Genomic DNA, 21,427 nt, shown 5'->3' on the forward strand with positions numbered 1-21,427 from the left:
AAATAGTCAATATTTTTTTGATATTGCGAACAGCTTAAATTATTAAATGAAATAAAAAGAAGTAAAAAGATGAATATTCCATATAAAAGACTTATGAGATTGTAGGTTGTCGGAGCTCAATACTAGTCAATTCAGTCTTGAAAAGTTATAATATAAAAAATTATAATTACTGATTTTCTTCTACATTTTAGAGAATCTAGACTTTAAAATGAATGAAATTTATTATTTTGTATACGTTTTGAATTAACTTATATTTTTTTTTAACTGATAGATTTCTTAAAAAAAAAAAACGTTAAAAGATCATTATATTAAATATAAAAACCGTAATTTTTGTAACATATGGAATAACTTTTGATTGATATATTTTTATCGATTTATATTTTATCTTTTTATCGAATATTACAAAAAAATACTTGAGCTAATAAGCTGGAATCTAAGTCAGGCAGTTGTCAAAACTCAAAAGTCAAGTCATATATTTGAAAAACTAAAACAAAGTAGCGTTGTCGCCTTGTATTGTTTACGGCGATGGAAATATTTTTCCGAAAAATATCACAAACAGATGAGAGAATATTATTATAAAGATGGCAAATATGACGCAGAAATTAGAACATTATCACAATCAAGTAGCATTAGCTAGAACAGAAATCAGAAATTTAAGGTGCGACATTGTTTATTAGTGAGACGAGTATTTCTCTTTTTTTGGTGTTATATCCTGTAAATGTTTTCAGGCAGAAACTTTCAGCGTTAAAACATGAACATAGGAAGGAAATGAAGTATCTTAAAGATATTTTGGATGGTCTTAAATGTAGTGACTGCGCCTCAGATGGTATGGAGTCCATGTGTACTATACCTATGTTTTTATTTTTATTTTGCGATTATAAAACTAGGTCAGAGGTTCACAAAATCACAGTGGTTATCAATTTATTTTTTCAATCAGAATATTACTGTTACATTAATGTTTGTAACTTGCCTGCATTTATGTTTAACATGAAAATTCAACTTTCATGTTTGTGTATGCAAAACTTAACAATTATTTTTGGAATTTTTAAATTACTTATAATTTCAATATAAAAGTATTTTTTGTAATATTATCCTATAATTTAATGAAAAGTTCTATAAGACTGAAACACAGCAACCCCAGTTTATTTAGCATCACTATTTATCTATTTTTTAACAAAGTCAACAATATTGATCAACCATGTTATTGATACATAACTAAATTGTAAATATTAGAGAATTTTGTACCTACAATCTATAATATGTGAAGATGCATCTTAATTCAACAACATTTATTCATTCAACAATGGATCCTTATTAATAATTTATATTTACTAACTTGCCAGCTATTTGTCATATTATTTGTCTTAAAATCCAAAGCACATTGCAATAGTTAAGGATTGATCATTATCAATGCTTATCAATTGCAAATGTGCAACATGTGCATAAGATTTGCCATTTTAGTTCTCAAAAGGTGGAAAAACACCTAAGACTGATCTTAGACAAGATAAGATTGATTCCATCATCATTACATTAGTTCTACTTTAGGTAATATGTTAATATGTGTAACGAGATGCACTGGTCACATTATATTAAAAAAAAGACAGGTTTTTTTTTTGACTTGCTAAAATATGATGATAAAAGCAAAATTTGGTTAGGACTGATGATATTAATAATGGTATGACCTTAACCATGACTATTATATCACAGGAGATAAAAATAATTTGAATAATTACACCACCGATAATAAGGCCAGTATTGGTATCAATAATATAAAAGAAGACATTATAATCATGCTCCTCAGGCATGATTATGTCGGCTGGCAGGAAATCTCTATGCTATACTGGTAACATATAAAAATGTTTAAAAAACAAACTTTTCAGCTACAACAGTAATAAATCAAAACAATTGCAATGACCAATCCCCCACAACTGATGATGGTTGTATACCATTTCGACCAATTGGATATATTCACACTATCTTTGAGAACAAAAGGGGGGTGCCAAGACAGCCATCCCTCCTGACCAAGAGTACTGGCACAGTGGTGATAGATTCCAATGTGTTCAGTAACCCAGCGCATGCTCTTGAAGGACTCGAAGAGTTTTCGCATATGTGGTAAGTATATAGTTTTAAAAATTATGGAGTATTGGATGAAAATGAAAGCTTTGCTTTTGTTTTTATAAATGTTCCTAATTGAAATTGAAGATTGCAAACAGTAAAAAACTCATTAACTAAAGATTTTTAATAATTAAATAAGAATTTAATTAGTTGCCCTGTTTAAAAGTTGATAAAAATTGTTATATACTTTACTATGCATGTTTGTAAATAGTGAACTGGTTTATATTGTTGTGTTTAATTTGAAGCAAATAATCTATACAATTAAATTTATCTTTCTGTCTGTTTTGTTCAGCTAATGTTTGAAACCGCTAGGCAATTGTATAAGTCTTTATAAGGATAGTAGATATAAATGTCTAGAAGAAGGTAGACGATAGTTATAAGGAGTAAGTTAGCCTTACTCTTCTTTTACAAAAAGAGTACACAAGGGTTTTGAATCAAAATCTATTACATCTTCTGAGTTTCTTTTTACTTATAACGAGACCAGAGTCGCGAGGCACAGCTCATAAAGAAATAAATCTTCTTATTCCTGTTATACAGGTTGTTGTACCATTTCCACAAGACAGAGGGTAGTAAGACGCCGGCGAAGGTGACTCCGCCCCGCCTGGGCGAGCGGCGCGGGGTGCTCTCCACCCGCAGCCCGCACCGGCCGTGCCCCATTGGGATGTCTCTAGTTAAGATACAGGCTATTGAAGGTAACATATACGAGTATAATATGTTATACTTATAACATGTAATAATAAGAATCATTTTAATTAATTATTTTCGTATATAATTAATTATATATTATATTTATTAATTATATAGATATGAGACATAATTATGTTATATAAGATATATGTTATTATAAGACAATCTGCACCGAACTGGTTAATGGATAAAAAGTATTTGAAGTCAAATTAAATATGTCGATAATTATATTGCAAATGGCAAAAATGGCAAAAAAATTTCGGTTCAGAATATGATCTGATGTTGCCACTGCCCTCCATGGGCATCTACTACTAACACTAGATAGGGTTAAATGAGATTAGAGGCTTATTTAAAGTCGGCTTTGTGGGTATTGCTACTCCTGAAGACCAAGTAGAAATGACTGGGTTTTTTTTCGCCACTTTTTGCGCAACCATATTTTTACTATTTTTACGCCATAGATCTGAATACATATAAGTCCGAAACAAAAATCTAAAGTCATTAAACATTTGCTTAGCCGGGAATCAATACCGCTACCCGCTGTGTTACATAGTATGTCACAAGTGATAGGTTTCATATAATTATTATATACTTGTTCATGTTACACAGGTAATAAGATCCACTTCCTCGGCATCGATATGGTGGACGGCACTCCGTTACTAGACATCAAGCCATACATCCCGCAATATGACTACCCGGCGGTGTTCGAAAACGCGTCACGAGCGAGACCACCCATTGAAGGGATCAGTGATATATTAGAACCGATGAACACTTTAGGCGTTGATGAACAGGACTATAATACTAGCAGGTTTGTGTTTTTTCAGACTCATATTGAATTCATACTTTTCCAAGGCATTCCAGCTTAGTCCTCAGGGGTAACGGCGTTACTGTGGCCGACATCAGGTAGGAATATCTACTATACTCAGGTAGGAATATCCTATCTGGGGTTGATTATTGATGACGTCTGGTCGAGGTTGTGGTCTGAGGAGTCTTTATATGTGGTGAGACGCAGGAGACAGGAAATGTAGGGACGGACCGGACTGAGGTAGGAGAGAATGAGGAATCAGGTAAGATTTTAAGCGATTTTTTTCGTTGATATAATTTTAAACATGGACTCTATTAATTATGTCAATTTTAACATAAATATTATTGATACTGAACTTTTAGTAGATACTAGCAATTAATTAAAACAACTAAGCAATGATACTATGTATGTATTGACGAGAGGCGTGAAGAGATGAACGCAAGGTCAGGCAATTGACACGAAGGAAAATAAAGGTGTTTCTACACATACTCGGCAGGATCCACCGAATATTGTAGAAAAAATACTACATTAAATTATTAAAGTTAATATATACCAAATACCAAATATACCAAACATACATACAGGCATATACCAAACCCTTCACGGGACGATTCATACAAAAATCTTATTTTTGTTTTACTTAAAAATACTATTTATGTAAATCCAAATGCCTTATCGCCAGAAACCCGAGACGAACTGATGAAGGATTTGGTACGATTACGTAAAGATAAAAATATAAATAATTTAACAAATCTAAAATATGATGAAAATAATAAGTATATTAATGAAGTCCTTAATAAATATTATAAATAAAGATAATAAATGGTCCGGACTGCGAATAAATGTAGTTAACGGAGTAAAGAAAATAGAAAACGACGACGAAAAGCGAATAATTATTAATCTACTAAACGAATAATTAATAAATACTTTCATCTACTTCCTGTGAGTGGACGCGCTGGTGTTCGTCGAATGTTAAATAACATGCGCAAATATTTTTAGTGGACAGGTACGGAAGGTGATGTGAAAGAGTATGTAAGACGATGTGACAAGTGTCAGAAACAAAAACGTACAAATCATTATACGAACAGCCCATGACTATAAAATAATTCAAGTATCTTGATATAGTAGGGCCGCTAGAGAAAGATAATTACGAAATTCTGTTACATATTAACCCTTCAGTCCGTATTGTCTAAGTCCGTAGAAATTTACCCGTTAAGTTTAAAGCATTCAACTACTGTTGCGAAAACGTTTACCGAGAAAATTATTTTACGCTATGGTATACCGAGGGAAATTGCATCAGATAGGGGTACCGAATTTGTTTCAAAAATTATGAAAGAAGTTTGTAAATTGATTAACATAAAACAAACAATAATTACCGCTTATCACCATCAAAATGTCGGAGCACAAGAAAATTCGGACAAAGGATTGAATGCTTATTTAAGAATACAAACCGACAAACCAACCGTACTCTTGGAGTAGTAGGCTACCATATTGGGCGTTTTCGTATAATAATTCTGTACATTCTGAAACTTTTTACACACCTTACGCATTAGTGTTTGGTAAAAATGTGTTTTGCCAAGCAACTTAGACAATAATGTAGTCAATCCTATCTATAACTTCCATAAAAACTTCAAACAATTAAAATATAGACTACAAAAAGCTAATTTAGATGCTAGGATAAGCATAAAAATGCTAAAATAGGATAAAATAGGATGCTAAAATTATGTAAACGTAAGGAGAAATATAATAAGAATGTTAATGAAATAAGAACAAAGATTTAATTTTAGTAAAAAAATAAGAAGGATAAAATGTCACCAGTGTACAACGATCCTTACACTGTAAGAAAAGATGATACACCTAACGTCATAATTAGTGTGAAAAGCAAACCTGTTACCATACACAAAAATAGGAGTAAACGATATTATGTGTAAGAATTATTAATATAAATTAATATATAACTATTTGTTGAATGTACCTTTGTATGTTTGTATATATTTTTAATTTCTTAATATAGTAAGTAGTTACTAATATTTTAAGATACTTGACTTCTAGAAGCTATAATTCAAAGAAGAATTATATTATTTTAAAACGGATATTAAAAAACATGTAAAAATTCATTTTTTTCCATAAAAATGGAAGGTGTACTGTGTGTGTAGACATGCATGTGTGTGAATTATAAGATCTGGTTCAGTAATAAAAGATGCATCGTACGGACATTTATTTAAGATTATTTACGACGGCCTTTTATTTACGGAGTACCTTCGAACCACATTACAATTGGCGGCAATAGCCATTTACCATCAGGTGGACGGTATGCTCGTCTGCTCCTCCTATATTATGAAAAAAAAATGTTCAGTTATGTTGATTCTAATAAAAATGTCGCTTTCTACACTCGCAGGCCCACACTAGGATTCCGTGTTGTGGGTGCTATGGACACGTACAGTGGCCACCAGACCCAGAACAGATATCTAAATTTATCTGATATCTGTCTAGCCGGGGATCGAACACAAATATCTCTGTTCCGACTCATTTTACGATAAAAACAGTTACGCGAAAAAATATCAAAATAGCATGTATTTTTATCATACACTTTTCCTTAACGCCGGTATTAGTAAAGTAAACACAAATATTACTTACTATACATGTTTTCCCAATGAGTGTTAAAATACTAAACGCAAATAGATTAATCATCCTTATGGTATAGTACGTAGTCATTTAGTAGTTTCACTTGAAAAGAATTTCAGATGTGAAAATAGACGATTTATAGATATCGATGTTTTTTTTTTCGAATTTTAAGTTTGCTACTTGTTACGTTACTTGTACGTGTCTTTCTTTGTTGTGATGATTCGCGTGGAAGAACGGTCACCGTACTGGTTTAGTGCGCAGGGTTCCGAGTTCGATCGCCGGCAGATATTAATGATAGATTTAGATATCCGTTTGGGTCTGGGTGTTTGTGTATTCGTCTTTGTGTGTATTCATGGCACCCACGACACGGAATCCTAGTGTGGAGTTGTGAGTGTAATATTGTTTTTTTACAATTGTACCTAAAAGCAGTTTTATGATAGTATAGTGTAAAAATATTTCGCTTTTATTAATACGCAAATACCATCAACATCCTTATTGACATCCTTATTGAGTTGTGCCCCGCGGATATACCCGCGTTTACAGGTGTAAATAAATCCTCTAGAGATTTCATGGGTTTTGACTTTTCGCTCGGAACCCTAATTATTTTTCCAAAAAAAAAAGGAGGTTGCATATGTTACTCCCTATAACAACATTTAAGTGACAATGAGTCCCGATAAAATCTGCCCAATCTTTATGGAAACTAACCGGAACAAAAAGAAAGACAAATATTTTTAATATGTAATTGTTTTTTTTATTCTATATATTTTTATATCAAGTTACTAAAATGCTAAAATGTGCACATTACAAACAGGCATTTCGATTATATTTATATGTATAGATGAGGATAAGGAAAAATGTGTGTATATATTTGATAATGTGTCATGTTGCGATTAAAAGGAAAATATTTGCATTCAGATGTTGCTTTGCGATTGCAAGAATGATGCCATTTTTAAGAAATGGTTTTCCTTAAGGATAGGTACCTTAATATAGAATTTGATCTAGTTTAGCTGGGCCAGTTGAAAGTAAAATCCATTATCATAATTATCACTTTAATAATAATAATTTACATTCATGAAATACTGTTACAAAAACATTACAAGTTTAGTATTGATACAATGTGATAAATGCACTACAATAATAACAAAATAGTAAAAATAAAACGTTACACGAATATAAAATCTTACTTATCACATACAACTAACATTAGCGTGCAAAACATAGTTTATGACCGTAATAATAATTTTTCTTACAGTGTGAGCCCTCGGTTGACAAATCAAATCGGTATCGACACGGCTAGCCCCGCGTCTCGATCACCGTACGACGACGAGATTCTCTCACCTGACAATCAAGATACTCAGCTTAATAATCTCATGGCACCCTTGTCACCGTCGTCTGAATCTCCTTCGAGCGTAGACTTATTGGACGGCGCTGTCGTGACGTCGCCAACACGAAGGTTGGACACTGAACGCGGCGCCCCCGACGGCCAGGAGAGATTCACTCCGCCACAATCCAATCTCCTGATGAACGCGAACCAAGATGGCATAAGGATCGCGTCGTGGATCGCCAATCCACCCTCCCAAAGATACCACGTTATGTTCAATGATGACACGCTAGAGCGATTGCACGAATTGATCGGCGCTAGAGCGGAATCGTTTAAGACGAATATAGAATGTTTGCTCTCTGAGGATCCAAGGTCATTGTATGTGAGGACAAGGTACCCCGATCATGAGTACAGCTGTGTGCTAGAGGACCTTTCTATCAGCTGCTCGTTCGACGCGACAGCCGGTGTGTGCACAATCATTGCAGTGCGAAGTGCAGAAGAGTTGCAGGAAAATTGACTCCACACTGTTCTCTCAGTCTACGCTTTAATTACTGCCATTATTTATTTTTGCAAGCTTGATTATAATTTGTTTGTGTATACTGTGTTTTATTTCGAAAATGCTTTTTGTTTACACGTTTTTATAAAATAAAAGGCTTTCACCTGAACCAAAATTGCCAATAGTTTCTAAGGCTGTTAATTCGAGATATCTTAGTTTGGCTCCGTCCAGCGGTATTGTCTTGACTGTATTGTCGTTATCAAATTCTATTACATTCGACAGTTCACTCCAGTTCGTACCATCATCAGAAAATTTGTATTGAACTCTAAGAAAAGTTCCATTACCGGCGTCATTGCGGGGATAGTATTCAATTTTGTCCAATTCGTAAACATCGCCTAAATCAAAAGACAGTTTTAAAAATTCATCTGTCTGAGGATTAGCTTGCCCTAATGTACCCCAATTGGTATGCCACATAGAGTTTTTATCACTATTTACCAAATTGCATATTTCCTGTGCAGGTTGACATGGTAGATTACATGTCACATTTACTCCGGTGACGACATACTTAAAAGGATCGGTACTTGTAGTCGCGTGTACATAATCACTCCACTCAGATGACCCGTCTCTATTCACTGACCTAATTCTGAAGGAATGCTGAGTCTCGCATTTGAAATCTTCAAATAAGTAATTTATTCCTTGTATGTTACTGTAACAGCTTTCGTCTCTTTCTATTTCATAATAATCTGCGTCGGCTTCAGTCTCCCATTTAACCGTTATAGAATTATAATTTATTCGCTCTTCATCTACCACCAAACTTCGAGGAGGCCGTAATTTCTCATTTATAGTGGAACAGCAGCTAAATATTCTGCCTGCGTTCACGAAATTCTTGATTTTTATGCTTATTTCACTGGATGTTACATCCAATTTATGAATTTTAATCAGTAAGAACTTTTGCAGAACTGTGTCATCGAATTCTTTAAGATAAGGGTTTATTACGAAATCATTTTTAAAATAGAAAACATCATGCTCCTTTTCAAAATCTTCATCATTTTCGACTTTATTCATTTCGAGTGACTCTCCGTTTATCGCAACTTTAATATCATTCGCATCACTGGATGCCATTATTTGTAATAAAGTTGTTCTCTCTTTTGTTATGCCTTCATACGCTCCAGTTGTTTGTTTTATTGTTATCATTAGATCGCCAGGTTCATTGGTCTGTGGACCAACCATTGATATTTTTGTCATAGCAAAGTGGTTATTTAAATAATCGGCGGATATACCGTCATCTTCATAGACAACAAAGCTGGACTTGCCATTGGGATACAGAGTAAATATTCGATTGTCTCTTTTTATTTCGAAGGGATTATTGTTGGCATTCGTCATGGGTATAATTGCCCCATCTTTTACAAATACTGGTATCTTCCAAAGCGGTACGCTAATATTGTTAAATATTTTTCCTCCTTGATATTTGTTCCCCGTGAAAAAGTCTATCCAAACTTGGTTAGGATCTGGGAGGTAAATTCCATGACGTACAGAGTCTCCATAAAATTCTTCAGCACTATAAATGGGCGCGACCAGGAGACTCGGACCCCACATAAATTGATATTGACAGTCAGTGGTATAAGCCAATCTGCTATCCGGGAATTCAAGAAACATTGCTCTCACCATCGGTAAGCCATTGGTCGATTCATGACCTATGGTATAATTGTATGGCATTAACATGGATTTCAATTTCAGATACGCTCTGTTTATTGACGTAGTTGTTTCGTCAAAACTAAAAGGGGTTTTAGGAATTCGACCCCATCCGTCCATGTTCAATTGTAGTGGAGTAAATGTTTTCCATTGATAATCTCTTACATTTACATTACTATCTTCGCCTCCATATATTCCATCCATATCTGCACCTACAATTGGCTGACCAGATAGTCCTGTTCCAATGTACGTAGGAATATGAAAGCGGATATATTCCCATACACCTCCAGTCTGGTCGCCACTCCAGATGCCAGCATATCTTTGTGTCCCTGCCCAACCATCAACCATTATAATAAACGGTCGCACTCCAGAATTTGTTTTTTCTGTGAATATGCTAGCAGCATTTTCAACAGCATTCAATCCAAAAGAGTAACCACATCCTATCCATGCCACGTCACATTTAAGGGCTACGATGTTAGCTACGCCCACTTCTTTGCTTAGATCGCGTTCTCCTTTCTTAGGATTCATGGGGTCAACTGGATGCAAATTACTTTCTGTCCAGAGACCCACTTGCACTCCATTTTCCAATGAATACTCTGTAAATTTTCGAAGATTTTCAATGTCACCATCTAAAGAATCGCTCTGCCCGTATCCAGATCCATAGCCGTCATTTGGTATGAACCATCCTAATGGCATGTCGTGCCTTTTGTATCTATCAATCATCCCTCTAGCTGAAAATTGATAATTATCTTTCTCTCCGTTAAGTGATTCTAAAATACCTGTATTGTTATCGACTTCATTCGGTTTGTATGTTTTGTAATATAAGCCATCTTCAAATAATATTGCTCCTGGCTCGTCAGGACTAACTTTAACCCAATAATCGCGATTAAAAGCATTTAGATGTGCTTCGTAGAAGGCGTACTCAGGCATCATAATTGGTTGCCCTGTGAGCTCGTAGTAATCCTTCAGAATACCGCTTGGTTTCGCATTAATAAAGATGAATGCGTCAAAATATGAATCATCGTGTGACGTTTTAATAATTTTATTAGACTTAGACCCAAAGTCATAAACCCCAGGTTGCCAAGTATTCCGAAATACACCGTACCCATATGAAGACCAGTAAAAAGGACAAGGGGAGGAAACGCCTCCGTCGTCCCATTTGTTAGTGTTGACAATGTTGATACTTTCGCCTTTGTGGCTAAATCTGCCGTTTTGCATCCCACCGCCGAAAAAATACTCATCACTTCTTTGAAATAATGTCTGTGTCGTTCTATTATCTTTGTATGACAAAGGATTTGACTCAATTAACAAATCTTTGTTCATTTTTTCGTCATGAATTTTCATTGTTCCTCTTATCTTATCGAATACTATTAGCAAACCGTTAGCATTTATTATGTAGTGAGAGTCGTTGTCACTGATATTTGATTGCTCAAATGCTTCATACCCATAGTCGGTGATTTTCTTAATGGTTATCTTTGCAACATCTTCAGGATTATTTGGTTCGGGATAATCTAAGAAATCCCCGGTCGGCGACATATAAAATCTTATAACGTGGTCATTTAAAATATTCAACCTAGCTACTTCTCCGGTTAGATATTTAATAAAATAATATGTTTCTGTTTTCTCGATCGACTCTATTGCACCTACTTCATCAGGGCTTAAAGAATTTGTGTTATTTTCCATATTTATACTATAATAACTTATCAATGGTATTTTTCGGTGGAGTATTGGCAAAACAGGAAAATCTGCAACAAAAAACCGGACTGGTGAATACAAAAAATATTAATTTATACTCCATGACAGTAATCACTTTCGTATAGATATAGCTTTGATTACTACCTATCTATAAATTATAATTTTATGTACCTGCCATTCAGCATTCTTAAACTATTAGGTTTGTCAGTTAACAACTACATCGACATTTTTACATTATTTATTAGTCTCTACAATACAATATTGGAAATAATCAAAGGCTTAAGTTTTTTTCGTTACATTAAACATGTAAATCGCTTAAAACGGGGAATTTTCGCACAGATGTAGATAACTTTACAAGGGGCGATATCGGTCTGCCGTCTGGTTCTGCGATTTACTGTACTTATGTGTGTCTATAGCACTCACTAGAATCTTTGTAAGTATATGCTTTGTAATTATTTAATCTTGATACGTTGTATTTTATTAATGAAAACGTTTAATACACAATTACCGTTCGCGTAACGTTAAAAGTCACTAACAGAAAAAAGGGTTAAACTAAATAATTTTAATAAGTATAACCCATAAAATTCTCTAAGTAGGTATATTGAAAATTGTATCTCAATAATTAATACATTTTAGTTCCTTGGAATTTAACGGTACCTAATACGTAAGCTTCCGTAACCAACCTTTATAGTGCCCTTTCTTGTTTAAGGTAAGCTATTTAAAATCCCAAGGTCATATAAATCCTTCCAAATAAAATAATACATTATGGTCATAAGAATATAGATAAAGATAAAGATAGTAGCATAAGAATATAGATAATTATACTGTGACATGGTGGAGTCAAAATAAATTACGACACTTTTAAACGGAACCATAGAGTACGTACTCAAGATTGTTACGAAATTTCTGATTAAAGACATTTAATCTCAAAAGAAATTTTGCAAAATTTATAATTTTGCAAAATATTAGAAGAACCAAAGTAATCAAAACTTTGTTTGCTGGCGAAAAACATTTATATTTAACCAATAAATCTTAATACTTAACAACAAACTATTATAAAAGCAGTGATAGCCTAGTGGTTAAGAAACGCGTCCTCTCGATCGAGGTGTCCGAGGTTCAAATCCCAGGCACGCACCTCTTATTTTCAAATTTATGTGCGTATTAGAAATTCATTATCACTTGCTTAAACAGTGAAGGAAAACATCGTGTGGAAACCTGCATACCTGAGAGTTATAGAAAAATATCTTAAAGATATGTGAAGTCTACCAATCCGCACTTGGCCAGCGCGGTAGACTATGGCCTAATCCTGAGAGGAGACCCGTGCCCAGCAGTGGGTCAGTAATGGGTTGACGATGAAGATGATGACGATGAAACTGTTATAATACTAATCAACGAAATAACTTCCAACATTTTCTAAGGATGGTTCTGTAGTAACGACTATTTTCGCCAGCAAACAAATTATTCATTACTTTTCGGTTTTCTTAATACTTCTAACATTAAATAAATGTTTTATTACGCAGGTTATTATTTTACCATTATTGTATTGCTACAATTAACTAGGTTATACACATAATATTATACTATTTTTTTTTCAACTTGTAATAATTACTTGGATCACGCATAGTTCGACCGATGGATCGTTTTGTTTAACATTTATAATATAGGAGTCGCAGACGAGCATGCAGTCCACGTAATGGTAAGTGGTTACTGCCGTACATGGAGCCAAATCAAGCCCAGATAGGTTGTATATTCCTACCTGAGGTCGTATAAGTTATAATAACAGTGGTAGAGTTCCAGAAATTCATTGTAAATTTCTTTTTCTTTCATAACCCTCTTTTGAATTTCTTAACAACAATTATTTTTTGGGTTATTAACGAAAATCTAAAGTCACATTTTACTTTGTTTAAAACAAAAAATATTTTTATGTTCTTAAAATTCCTTGAGACCAGTAGGTATATTTTTCTATATGTAATTCTGAATCGAATTAGCTATCTCTTATATTTTTAGGAGTTTTACGACTATTTTTTACGTTTTTTAACTTGTTGACTACACCATAATTATGTTCTATAAAACTTTAAGTAAGAATTACCAAACTATCAAATGTTTTAAATATATTCATTAATTGATCGATGTTTCCTGTTTGGTATTTAGCTACAGTTTTCATTTTGATAAGGTAAGATAACCGACTTTAAAATTTGCTTAACTTAAAATAACGGATACTTCAAAAACGCCTAATACAACAATCATGTACGCATGAGGTAATCATATTAACAAACATTCAAGAATAATATCTATTATTTTCTTAATCCTTTAGCTTAAACCTTACGTAATGCTAAGGGACTAATAACGTTTAAAATGCTCACCTGTTTACCATAAAATCAAACTGCCAGTTTATAACAGCACTGTTACGATGTTTGAAAAATAATAGACGTAATTTGATCGAACGCGTAAAGCTACATGACCAAACACTATACGACTCGTGTAGTGGAGCCAGCCAGACTAATGAGAATTATGTTGCTCGGCGCTTTTATCAACATTCACGAAACACGGTATACATAATATATGTATGTGTATACACCATATCAAGAATGTATTTCCAAGTATAACATGAAATAAGATCGACATGTCTGTCCGAAGCTGAAGCCATATTTTAAATAAGTAAGTTTAATGTTGATATGGGCTTGACCTTCTTTAATCAAACTTGTAATTAATTGTATTCGAAATTTGTAAATATTTTTTTTTTGCGGCACCTAATCTTAAAGTGATGTCATTGCTGAAAATTAACCTTTTGTATATACCTATAATTTTCATTTTTGTAAATAATTGTAAATTTTTAAAACAGACAAAAGAAAGAAGTCGCAGGAAAGCCATTGCATTTAATTAAAAAAGGTGTACATACCTGTTATGGAAATCTTGCATTGATCCGTCACCTCCTTGGTTTTGGAATGAACCTTGACGTATCCAAAGTCAATTTAAGTCAGGTCACGGATACTTCATGTGGATCTATAAAAGGCTTTAATTCTGAATATATACCTATACCTATATTTTGAATATATATAACAGTATTTCCAGTTAGGTAAAAGTAACCGTGAAGGGGAAGCTGGAAGGAGGATGGTTTCCCAACCAAGCTACCCTCGAGCTACTTGAAAACATTTCCAGTAGACCTTTCAGAGCCTGTAAAGCTTTAAAGGAACATAGAGTCTGAAAGTTACTTTTAACCTTCGATTTAGTCCTATTTAATATGACTTGAAGATTTAAAATACTTTAACGAGCAATAAATCGGGATAAATAAGTGGAGTCTTTTTCATCACTAGAGTAGGTACAGGCTGCAAGAGGGAAACATGCCTACTCGTATTATTGTTCATAAAGAAGCTAAATATAAATCCCGTTACTGGGTAGGTATTCACTCGAACAAAATCGCAGCTATAAGTAATTTCCCGATTCTAGAAAAAACTGACATTGCTTAGATAAACGGATCTGAAACAAAACCCGTTTTGTTTTATTTTTAACTTTGTGTGCATAAACTGTAATTATACTAACCAGATTTTGACGAGTTTTGAGATAGGTACATAAATATATTGAGTGACCGTCTCAACGGCGAACGGCTGTTTTTTTTTTCAAAATTCTCAAGATCGTATTTATAATTGATTACGTAGCCACCGCGATAGCAGCAGCAGCAGCAGTAGCTGTACGTAACGTACGTATGTAAAAACGCTACCTGAGTTTTGAGCTTAACTTGTAGCAATTGCAAATGTCGAAAATGTCGATGGTTCCCGCCTATGGTTCCCGCGGAAAGTTGTAGATGACAATAATATTTCTAAAGACTTAATAATACATTTATCCTTAATGTTTCTGGTATTCCTACATATCTTCGCTGTTTACTTTAAAAGAGGTCAACGTATCAATTTGGGTAATAAATACACAATATAATGTTAAACAATTAGCAATTACAATCGAATAAGACCTAATGAGATGGATATATGTTTTTCCCAGAAACACTTATTTACACTGAGTATACTGTCCTATTTTAACGTCTAGATACAATTATGTAGTAATTACCAGATGTTATGTATTTACTGGTGACCACGTCTGTGTAAAGGAGTACAGGACGTCCCCTGACCAGGTGGACAGAACATGAACGAGTAACCACTGGATTCAGAAAGCTCAAAACTGGTCAGAGTGGCGCAGGTTAGGGGAAGCCTATCTCCAGCTATGAACTTTTAAAGGGTGATTGATGGATTGAGGTATTCATATAATAATTTTACGCTGCGGGTCTTTAAATCTTGCAAATACCTAGCTTGCAAATATATTGTAACGTAGTTGTTATATTCTCTTTGTATATTGTATTATTTTAAAGGGTTATTTTCCTAAGATTGCCATTCTCATTTAGGTAAGATACCGGTCACAAGTTTACCTACCACCTATACTAATCTACAACAAAAGATACATGTTAATCGTTAAAATCCGAGCTGGGCGACGGCAATTGCAGATTAAATTGGACATATCTTGTTTTAATTGGCGACATCGCACACCATTCTTTGAAATGGTTATACTTTGAAACTTCACAACTATGTATTTAATTTTTAGTAATTGGGCTCTCCATTTGCACTTTATTACCTTTACAGACAGGATTCTGAGGAGGTATTGTAGACCACATCCACGACAGATTTACCTTGTTACTTTTTAACTTTTAATTTTACTAAATAAAAAGTTAAAAATTTACTAAAATAACTAATTTTACTAAATTAAATGTTTAAAAGGAAGAAGGTAAATATCATACTTGGAGGTGAAAATATTAAATAAAAGTTTGGGATGTATATAAGGTAAGCGACCTTAGTCCCTGTAATTCCGGGACCAGAATAGGGCTACGGTATCCGATGCCTGTCGTAAAGGGCGACTAAAAGGGGCTTTCGGGGTTGCAGGCGGCAAGAGTAGCTCGAACCGCCCGGCAAGCGACCCCCCTTGAAAAAAAAAGGTAAGCGACCTTGTTTTAAGACAGAGAGAGAAACATTAGAATTGCTCCAGACATATTTAAAAACAGTGTTTTTAAGATTTTTTAAACATACATTGAGAGCGCGTCTATCAAGTCAAAGCCAATTAAATTTTATGTGAGACTGAGCAGTAGCATAGTGGTATAAATTTTCACTAATCAGGGTTAAATTTAAACATAATACTTTAGTGTCATCAACGTTATTAAAATTAATTATTGTATTATTAACGGTGAGCATCGAACACAGTCTTTTGAGTTTTTTAAAAAGAGGTAGCAACATTGATACTCGTAAACAATCTGCAGAGTAGTTTATTGAGCAATGACAAGTATGTAAACGTCGAGACGAGCAGCTTGGCGAGTATCAACTCGTGTCTATTTATCTGTACTCGACACGTTTATAGTCAAGTCCAGATTACTTTCAGAAGTAATAAAAATTAAAGCGTTGAAATTATCGAGTAACAGTAGTTCTTTCTCTTTTTATAGACAATACAGATTATATCCATATTTCCTTTTAATAATCGATGTGTGAAAATAGAAACAATCAATGAGTGAATTTTATTATTATTTATTAATTGTTTAAAATACTCATCTATTTTCCAAGTATACGTCTTGCAATTGGACTCTACTTGATTGCTTCTGTATTATACTTTGGCATTTGCAGTACATAATCGATTATTATTTTTAAACATTAAAATCGATTTCAGACAACGAACACATTTGAACAGTTGAACACAATTGTCATGTCATGTTTGTCATGAATTGTCATAATTTCTCTACCATCAAATTTTGATTACTCACTTTGTTAAGATTCGAAATCAACATTTTATAAAAGGAATACCTTTTTCGTTTTGCACAATACAATAAGCAAAGGTATGTATAACTAAAACGCCATATTCCTAATCTCATATACGTTACTTTTCTTACGTTCGTTCTAACCTTTCATACCGGCTTAACGAATTGTTTTTCAGATGTTTCTTACGCGTTCCGAATACGATCGTGGTGTGAACACATTCAGCCCCGAGGGCAGATTGTTCCAAGTGGAATATGCTATCGAGGCAATTAAACTGGGGTCCACGGCCATCGGCATTTGCACTTCGGAGGGTGTAGTGTTGGCTGTGGAGAAGAGGATCACGTCTCCGCTGATGGAGCCTACGACTATCGAAAAGATCGTAGAAGTTGACCGGCACATCGCTTGCGCTGTGTCCGGGCTGATGGCAGATTCTAGGTGAGGTTTATGCACCATTAGATTTGACATGGAATTATCTTTTTCATATTTGGTTTGTAATGTGTGTATTGGTGTATTAGCGAACGAAGATGTGATCACTGCATTACATATTTTAGCATATCTTTAGTGCTTTAATCAACAAGCACGGAGTGTATTACTCAAATTCTGGCGACGCATAGAGTATACACTACACGAAAAGTTTCAACATGTTTTTTCTCCAATTTTACTGAATAAAGAAATGCAATATCTATGTATAGTCCGCGTAAAACTGCTAGTCTGCTTTGAACATAGAAATGAATTGCGTTGCCATAATAAATTGTATGACTGCTCACAACAACTTCAGAGCGGACTAGCAGTTTGGCGCAGACTATAACATCTCCATTTTCTGATTATGAGAATTAAATCCCATACTTAATCTGTTCTAAACTAAATGAGAAAGCTAGAATTTTACAAGCAATATCATTTAATATACAAATGTAACAGTAAAAAATTAAAGGTCATAAATGTTAAACTAAATTTTGTCTCTCAGAGCAACAGATCATGGTAGGAAGGCAATATAGGACCCTAAATCTGTATCCCCAAATCTGTGAGGAACCTGCACACCTGTGAGATATTTAGAAAAATATCCTCAAAACTGTCTTGAAGTTTAACAATATAAACTTAGCAAATGTGGTGGACTATAGCTTCATCTTTGTTATTGTGAGAGGACACCCGTGCCCCGCAGTGGTTCAGTAATGGGTTGACAACAAACATAACAATCTTTATTTTGCAGAACTTTAATGGAGCGCGCCCGTGTGGAGTGCCAGCACCACTGGTTTGTGTATAATGAGCGCATGAGCGTGGAGTCATGCGCGCAGGCTGTCTCCAACCTGGCTATCCAGTTTGGTGACAGTGACGATGACAGTGGCACTGCTATGTCTCGGCCGTTTGGTGTAGCTGTCATGTTTGCAGGTGATACATTGTTACAATAATTTGCACTAAAAATATGTTAGTTGAGATTTTTAGGATGTGTTATAACAGCTGAAACCAAAACTGAAAATAAAACATTTTTTGACAGAAATTTGGCTGAAATCTGAGCTTTGGTCGGTCACTAGATGTATCATTTGTTTTCAGCACTGTTTGTTGTATCATTAAAAAGCTTCTTCTTCTTAAAGTGCCTCTCCGACTAGCAAAGATTATTTGTTAATTCCATAAACTTTCAAAGCGAAAAAGTTAGGTACCACTTGCTATTCTTGAATATCAGAATCAGAAAATAGCTCTGAACCAATAGAAAGTATTTTATATCTTGTGTTTTAATTCTAGGTATTGATGAGAAAGGACCTCAACTATTCCACATGGATCCCAGCGGCACATATGTCCAGTATGATGCCAAAGCCATTGGTTCAGGCAGTGAGGGAGCTCAGCAGAGCTTGAAGGTAAAATTATTCGATACAAACAGCTTCTAAGATACATCAGTACATCACTGTTAAAATTGTATAAATTCTGTAGCACTAAAACAGTTTACACTTATAAACAGTTTTTGATTTTTAACCGACTGCCCATGGAAAAGCGGTTATCTCACATATATATTTCATTTATTAATAAATTATCTCTTTGGGAATTAAAACTATCCTAATTATTATGATTTTAATATTTAATGTCTTCTTTTGGGGTATTTAGGGATAACTATAAGAGTGATTTTTTAATAACAAATCTTAATTTTATTTATTTATTATTTTTTATAATATAGTAGTAGCTTACGAGCATGCAGTCCACCTGATGGTAAGTGGCTACTGCCGCCCCATCTGTAATCAACTCCACATAGGATTAGATATTCCTACCTGAGGTCGACCACAGATGCGCGCTACCCCTGAGGACTAAGTTGGAAAGCCTCGGAAAAGTATGTTTCCCTTACCACACGCTTCAAAACATAGCAGCGCCTAACACTGCTATTATTCGGCAGAAATAGGTGTGACGGTGGTGCCGCCGGAGTCGAACCACAAAGGGTTCTACCACCTTCACACCCACTTTCATAATTTGAAACCATTTAACATCACACATCACCATCTTTTATTATTTTAATCAATTTACTAAGAAGTCTTTAAATATCCCTCTCGTACAGGAAGTATACCACAAGTCTATGACGTTGAAGGAAGCTATCAAGTCTGCACTGACCATCCTGAAGCAGGTTATGGAGGAGAAGTTGTCGGAGAATAATGTAGAGGTGGTAACCATGACGCCAGGGTCTATGTTCCACATGTTTACACGGGAGCAGCTCGCTGAGGTTATCAAGGACATACCCTGAGTAGTGTACAGTAGAGTTGGGGTTTAGTTGGGTTTTTGGCTTTCTCTTTTGGTGATTTTTATTATGTACTAGCTGACCCGGCAAACTTTGTACCGCCTCAGAATCTCTTATGAAATATATTTCATATTTACTCGACTTTGAAACCTTCCCTGGACTTCCACAAATTATTCTAAACTAAAATTAGCCAAATCGGTCCAGCGATACTCTTCTATTTATATATATATATATTATATATATAGATGTGTTACTATACGATGCGTTTGTTGTATGGACTTCATTTTTGAATATTGGTCTCCTATTAGCGCTACTCCAAACTTTCCAGTCTATTGTCAGTCCAATATCAATGCTATCTGATAATTCTGAAAGCTGTTTATTTTTTTATATTGACACTAACAATTCATTTGTTTTTTGGAGTCAATTTCTGAAAATGTCTATCCATTGGCACTACACTAACATGTCCACAATTTGATCCATCATCAATACAGCCTGATAATTATGTGCGTAATCTCTTACCACAGCAATTAACTTTAATTAAATAATAAAAAAGTATATAATGGTATAAAAGTGTCACACTCTTAAACATTCATGTTTTTTCAGTATTTTGTGAAAAGTTGTAAAGTATTTTGTGAGGTTCTATTTAGTTTACAGAACAGTTATCGCATTTAATTTTTTACGCATTTTAACTCTTCATTAATACAAAAATGAACACGAGACATATAAATAACTTATTTCGGAAAAATATATATGTTTTTAGAATATCGACAACAAATGGTTATAATCAAATTTTAGTATTTTTTTTATTACTAGATTTTTTAAATGACAAAATCATGCTTGGAAGAGAAAGCGAAAAATTTCAATTGAACTTAATATAATTGAGTAATGTATGTATGTAAGAGTAATATTTGAAGTAAATTGGATGTTTTTTTTCTAATTTGAGAACCAAAATCATGTTTAATAAGTATCGTATTTTACTAAACCTACAGTAGAAACTTTGTATTTTTTGTATGTAGATTTCTTTGAAGTATATTTTGTGAGTATGTATGCAGTTTATTTGAAATATTACTTACTGGGTGCAGGAACATTTAAGAATCTTACTTGTAAGTATTCACTCCTAATAATACATCTTTTGAACTATTAGTATTTTGTTTTCTTTTATATTCCTTTGAATTAAACTTTATTTTCTCATAAGGGACATAAAAATGTTAGAAGCATATTTACAAAGTAAAACTCCTTGATACGTAGAAATGGAAGTTCAAAATATACTGAGTATGTATGTTAATTACAAAAGAAGACAATTATAAGTAGTAGTGTATATCTATAATAGATAATCATATTCATAATCAGATGTAGATTAAAGAAACTAAAGTAAATTTACTTTCATTGACAGCAATAATTATTGTTTGGCTTGCATTGCTGCACCTGCTTTGGTTTTCATATATCAGAGCTAAAAGCCGTCGTGTCTGACTGTCAGTGTGAGAGACCAGACTTATTCTTG

General features: G+C 34.0%; 3 protein-coding genes across 4 annotated transcripts; 2 read left to right on the forward strand and 1 right to left on the reverse strand.

The window, feature by feature from the left end:
• Positions 1 to 471: 471 nt before the first annotated feature.
• On the forward strand, positions 472 to 8,147 carry LOC140755216 (tRNA (adenine(37)-N6)-methyltransferase). Of its 2 annotated transcripts, none has more exons than XM_073090428.1 (6): positions 472 to 658; positions 729 to 826; positions 1,881 to 2,112; positions 2,653 to 2,807; positions 3,409 to 3,607; positions 7,482 to 8,147. In XM_073090428.1, the coding sequence occupies exons 1-6, from the start codon at positions 582 to 584 to the stop codon at positions 8,065 to 8,067; spliced, it is 1,347 nt and encodes a 448-aa protein (XP_072946529.1). In that variant the 5' UTR covers positions 472 to 581; the 3' UTR covers positions 8,068 to 8,147. The 2 variants fall into 2 exon arrangements, with proteins under 2 accessions (XP_072946529.1, XP_072946530.1); XM_073090429.1 differs by having other exon boundaries at positions 500 to 658; positions 733 to 826.
• Positions 7,262 to 13,948, reverse strand: LOC140755215 (alpha-glucosidase 2). Its single transcript, XM_073090427.1, has 2 exons — positions 13,797 to 13,948; positions 7,262 to 11,483 (listed from the first exon to the last, which is right to left on the reverse strand). The coding sequence occupies exon 2, from the start codon at positions 11,419 to 11,421 to the stop codon at positions 8,179 to 8,181; it is 3,243 nt and encodes a 1,080-aa protein (XP_072946528.1). The 5' UTR covers positions 11,422 to 11,483; positions 13,797 to 13,948; the 3' UTR covers positions 7,262 to 8,178.
• Positions 13,949 to 17,134: 3,186 nt separating this feature from the next.
• Prosalpha5 (proteasome alpha5 subunit) lies at positions 17,135 to 20,160 on the forward strand. The gene is made up of 5 exons (XM_073090430.1): positions 17,135 to 17,293; positions 17,392 to 17,648; positions 18,421 to 18,599; positions 18,951 to 19,063; positions 19,750 to 20,160. The coding sequence occupies exons 2-5, from the start codon at positions 17,392 to 17,394 to the stop codon at positions 19,930 to 19,932; spliced, it is 732 nt and encodes a 243-aa protein (XP_072946531.1). The 5' UTR covers positions 17,135 to 17,293; the 3' UTR covers positions 19,933 to 20,160.
• The last annotated feature ends 1,267 nt before the right edge of the window (positions 20,161 to 21,427 follow it).

This window comes from Epargyreus clarus, unplaced genomic scaffold (genome assembly GCF_041222505.1).
Source record: "Epargyreus clarus isolate Ecla_fem2 unplaced genomic scaffold, WU_Ecla_fem_2.2 ptg000032l, whole genome shotgun sequence".
Lineage (NCBI taxonomy): Eukaryota > Metazoa > Arthropoda > Insecta > Lepidoptera > Hesperiidae > Epargyreus > Epargyreus clarus.